This window comes from Solea solea, chromosome 1, assembly GCF_958295425.1.
Source record: "Solea solea chromosome 1, fSolSol10.1, whole genome shotgun sequence".
Classification (NCBI taxonomy): domain Eukaryota; kingdom Metazoa; phylum Chordata; class Actinopteri; order Pleuronectiformes; family Soleidae; genus Solea; species Solea solea.
In genome coordinates, this window is record NC_081134.1 from 6,335,042 (window position 1) to 6,340,067 (window position 5,026).

The 5,026-nt window shown below is 40.1% G+C and overlaps 1 protein-coding gene across 1 annotated transcript; it reads left to right on the top strand.

Annotated features, from left to right (window-relative positions):
- Positions 1–315: 315 nt before the first annotated feature.
- Positions 316–4,526, top strand: erich2 (glutamate-rich 2). The gene is made up of 6 exons (XM_058639491.1): positions 316–488; positions 1,317–1,393; positions 1,481–1,605; positions 3,795–3,852; positions 3,936–4,007; positions 4,089–4,526. The coding sequence occupies exons 1-6, from the start codon at positions 481–483 to the stop codon at positions 4,256–4,258; spliced, it is 510 nt and encodes a 169-aa protein (XP_058495474.1). The 5' UTR covers positions 316–480; the 3' UTR covers positions 4,259–4,526.
- Positions 4,527–5,026: the final 500 nt, after the last annotated feature.

A 5,026-nucleotide genomic window follows, 5' to 3' on the forward strand; every position in this document is an offset into this window, starting at 1 on the left:
TTTATTTATTTATTTATTTATTTATTCATTAATTCATTCATCAGAAATGTATGTATTATATATTACACACATGAGGGTCATTTTAATATCTGTTGTCTTGTGTTGTATTGTATTTGTATCATGTTGTATTATAAGTAAGTATAAGTAAGTATTAGTATAAGTATAAGTATTAAGTAGCTCTCTGGACTGAGTGTAATTTATAATTTTTATCATTATATGATCACATGGTTTCCACTCTCTGTGCTCTCTAACTGTGACAGGACACTTCACGGACACATCCCTGACCTACTTACTCTATCTAATAGCAAAATGTCCGACAGACTTAAAGGCAGCATGGACTCCGAGTCGCACCGTTGCCATAGTAACACGTGTTTACGTTGCAGTTGATGACTGCCGTTTTGTCGCGCTGCTAGCAGATAAGGCTAACTACAGTCTGTAAAGGTCGAAATTTGAAATAATAATAATACAAGGACAGGGAACATGAGCAGGTGAGTAGAACTGCCACAGGTTATAGAACTTTGGAATAGAATAGAATAGAATGATCACAAAGATGCAATTTGTTGAGGTGTAAAATAACATTCAAACTAATATTCCTGTGCTACATACTAAATGTATCAGATGGTGAACTCTCTGAGTGTGAATTTTTCAACAATAACATTAATAAATCTATGTGCAGACACAGATCCTAATAATCTACCATCAGCAGCTTAAAAAAAAAAACAATATATGCGTATAATGCATGTCACATTTGTCAGCTAAGTAATCATTCTGACAGGAAGAAACCAAAACATACTACAGCTACATTGTGTACTGCGATTGCTATGATTGTATTTATTTGTTTTATCATCTCAAGATACTTTCTCCACTACAACACATTCATTCATTCATTCACTCACCTACAACTTTATCACATGAGGGTCAGGGCGGGTGGTGAACACTCAAACCTACGGTCAATTTGCCTAATCCCCAAATCTGCATGTTTTTGGTCTGTGGGAACACAGTTAACATTAAATGCTTCACTGTGTACACTTGAACTCTTCTTTCTAAGCTCCTGGGTTCAAAAATAATCAACATATTTATTTATTTTACCTTTTTCTTAACCAGATAAAAACCCATTCAGATCAAAATCTCTTTTCTAAGGGTGACCTGGCCAAGAGCTCAGCAGCACGCGTCATAATAAATATTAGATTAGATAAAGGAGACAGGCCACAAACAATCATTTTGACAAAATCAGTAATGTAACAGTGTATAGTATAATGCTTGCATAACACAGAGGTCTAGTGAAACACACAGTAACATCTGGAACATTGTTCCAGGATTCAGGAACGAGCAGAATTGGCACCAGAAGAAAAAAACTCAGCGAGTGCTCGGCCTTCGGATGTGGCAGAAAAAGGTACAGCGCGTTGTTGTCGAACAAAATAATAAGTACAACAGATGTAGCGAGAAAAGACTGTTGATAATGATGATGGCTGCCATGCAGGAGGAAAGACACATGCTCCTCCAGCAGTTCAATCTCCCCAATCACACGAGGTGAAGAAGGACGAAGAGGAGACAGAGGAAGAGGAGGACAAAGACCTCAAGGCTCCTTTGGACCTCCTAATCAAAGTGAAGTGCTTGATAAGTATCAGTCTGTTTTATTGGTTGACTTGTATTTTACTTTAAGGTCCAGCGTGTAACATGGCAGCCCCAACGGACAAACCAGCAGAGCTGTTATGCCCTGGAGGACGAGAGATTCTCAAGGAAATTTCAACAAAAAGGTGTATTTTTAGAAAGACTCTTGCACTGGAAGATGGAGGAAAAAACAGAAAGTCACTGGAGTCAGACACCAGGTCACAAAACTAGGGAGGGTAGCAAAAAGGCACTGAAGAAAAACGCCAATGGACTTGATAACTCGTACACTAGCGCACTGGACGGAAACTCTGGCACTGGAGTGCAGTCTGAGCTGGCTTATATAGGGAGGGTGAGGAGTAGATAGGAGCCAGGTGAGCCTCATTGCACTCCAGAGAAAGTAGGTCAGCCCCGCCTCTGTCACTCTCCAAGACCTGCAGGGGACACACAAGAAGAAAGACCAAACAACCAAAAACCAGACCGTGCCTTTCATACTTTTAAGCGAAAGTTTACTACGCAGCATCCTTTCTGGTATGCAAAGGCCACGGTATAGTTCCCTTATGGTGCTTTTCCACTACTCAGACCCAGCACTGGTTTGGTTTGGTTTTCCGTTACTACAGTACATCCCAACCCCAGACTAGTGACTTGTAAAGCAGTTGTTTTCGGTGTGACTGAATCAATCCAACTCTAGAACAGTCATAGGGACTTCCTGTCAGAGGAAGAACAAGATTTTGAAGTTAAAGTACAAACACAATCACATTCTTAGTGGAACCATTAAACTCCTACTTAAAATGAAACAAAAACACTTTGAGTGAGGTGATAAACCAGAGAGGCTGCTTGAAAGATTTTTACTCAGAATTATATACTGCTAAGTCTAAAGCAGCTAGTACAGATCTCACAAATTTCTCTCTAAGACTCGGTGTACCTGCCAACATTAGATGCGTTATCCAGGTTGGAACTTGATTCCGACTTTACATTACATTACATGTCATTTAGCAGACGCTTTTATCCAAAGCGACTTCATGGAAGATGAGTTAGTAGAGGCAATTAAATCATTTCCCTCTGGCAAGGCCGCTGGCTCAGATGGGTTTGCAAGTTTTTCAGGCATTTCATAAAACACTCGCCCCACTCTTGCTTAGGATGATCAAAGACTCCGCTGAGAACAAAACACTCCCCTCTTGTTAAAAAAAGGCAAGGAAGACACCAAGCCAAACAGGGTTTATCCAAAGTAGATTCTCATTTTGTAAATAATATAATATACATGCCGGCCAATCATGCGACTCCAGAGCAGCTGTCTTGGCTCTTGACGCGGCCAAGGCATTTGACCAAATAGAGGGGCCTTTTATGCTTCGAAGCCCTTAGGAGATTTGGAATTGGGGACTCCTTCATTACTTGGGTCAGGATTTTGTACCTCTGCCCAAAATCCTCCATCCTCACCAATAGTGATAGATCTGGGTCTTTTGGGTTGCACCGGGCATTAAGATAGGCGAGATGGAAAGCCAAGTGGGTCGTTATGCGGACGATACATTATTGTTTCTCTCGGACCCAGAGGCGTCTGTTCCCCCTTTGCTTGACTTCATTAACTCAACACGAAACCGCTTTCTTAGCATTTGGGGTCCATTCATTGACTATCTTAAAGACATGTAATCCTTTTCTGTAGAGATGTGCTCTTGACTGTACTGCAACTTGTATTTCTGTAACACCTGACATGTAGATAACAGCAATATTATATTCATTTTAAATGTATATATATGTATATATGTATATATATACATATATACAGTATATACATATATATATATACATTTATTCACATTCATTCATTTTTTTCTTTTCTCTGTTGCTGTGCTTTATTTACATAAAACCTGAAAAACTTGAAAAAATGTTGAGATTTTAGTCATTTCCTTGCTAAATATTGGAGATTAACACAAGTTTTCAGGATTTTTAAAGTCTCTTTAACATCAACAGTTCTGCATTGTTCGGCTTGTGTCGGATGCTCATGACTCTTCCAGTGAGGACACTCAGTGACTCAGTGACTCAGTGGACGTCACATACAGCATATGCTTAGGAAAGGAAGGGCCAAGCGGAGGAGACTCTGTTTCTGCAGTCACATGCTGGGACATTAAATGTATTTAAATGATGAAACAAATGAATAAAAAAGTCAATTGAGGATGTTATGGTTTCAGTTCCTCGCAGCTGTGACGGACAGAGACTTTGAGTCGGCCCACCAGCTGTGTCAGATGAGTATGTATCCATGAGCTGCATACAGTCGGCGCATCAGCCAGCAGTGAGTTCTGCCACTGGTGACTCTTCTCGCCTCGTTCCAGTTCTCATCTACGAGCCAGACAATCCCGAGGCCTCCGAGTTTCTCCCACTGATCCACAGGAAGCTGCTGGAGGGTGAGTCTCCCTATACCTGCACACACACACAAGCAAACTGCACTCCATCAAAACACACCGACCGTCTTCCGTTTCCCGCAGAGCGAGAGGCCGAGCAGAGCTGCGAGGAAGATGACGGGAAAAAGGATGAGAGTGATGATGATGATGACGACTCTGGAAGCTCAAGCCACTCTTCACCATCTGATGATGATGATGATGATGATGATGAAGAAATGTGCGTGAACGGACACGAGCCATGCCCTCCTTCTTAAATGTTAGCCCTAAATCTGTTGTACCACAGAGGCACTATATCATCACACACATATTGTGCTGGGTTTTTTAAAGGGTCAGTGTGTAACATTTAGGTGAGCATATTGTATATTGGCTCAAGTCAAATCCATAGAATTAGTTTCCAGCTGTGAGTATCTGGGAGTTTCTTACAGACCGAGAGCTTGCATTTAAACCTGATCTGAAAACTCAGAGAGAGAAACTTGGCTTCCATTATCGACTAAATCTCGCTTCTCCCTCAGGGTTCGATAACTTCTTGTACGGGCAACTTCTTTACCTTTGATTAATGTGGCAAACGTGTTCAGTCTTGTGTACACACCACCTGTGAACGTTGGCCGTTTCTAAATACTCAAGTAAGCAAGTATGTACTTGCTTACTTGGGAAGTATATACTTGAGAAGTACGCTGGGAGTATATACTTGCCAAGTACGGTAGTACACAAGTATGTGGTTGTTTCTCAATACTCAAGTATGTATTGTTCTGCTGTTTGAATGGTGGCTGGCGCCAAGTGCTGCAGCCTCATTACCGCCACCTACGGTGTTGATAAATGAACATATGAAATACTTTTAATAAATGCATATATATGTTGTTATTATTTTTACATTTTAAATATTTAACTTCATTTATTTATTTATTTCTATTAAAATATACAATACAAATAATACAATGTGGAAAATAGATATATTACAGCATTGTATATATATATATATATATATATATGTGTATGACGTGTACAAATATATACTACTCTAC

What these genes read in the sequence shown, in the direction of transcription:
- erich2 (XM_058639491.1), top strand. An exon ending in CCACCAGCTGTGTCAGATGA is followed by an intron (nt 3,853 to 3,935) that starts GTATGTATCCAT and finishes GCCTCGTTCCAG; the next exon opens with TTCTCATCTACGAGCCAGAC. An exon ending in CCACAGGAAGCTGCTGGAGG is followed by an intron (nt 4,008 to 4,088) that starts GTGAGTCTCCCT and finishes CGTTTCCCGCAG; the next exon opens with AGCGAGAGGCCGAGCAGAGC.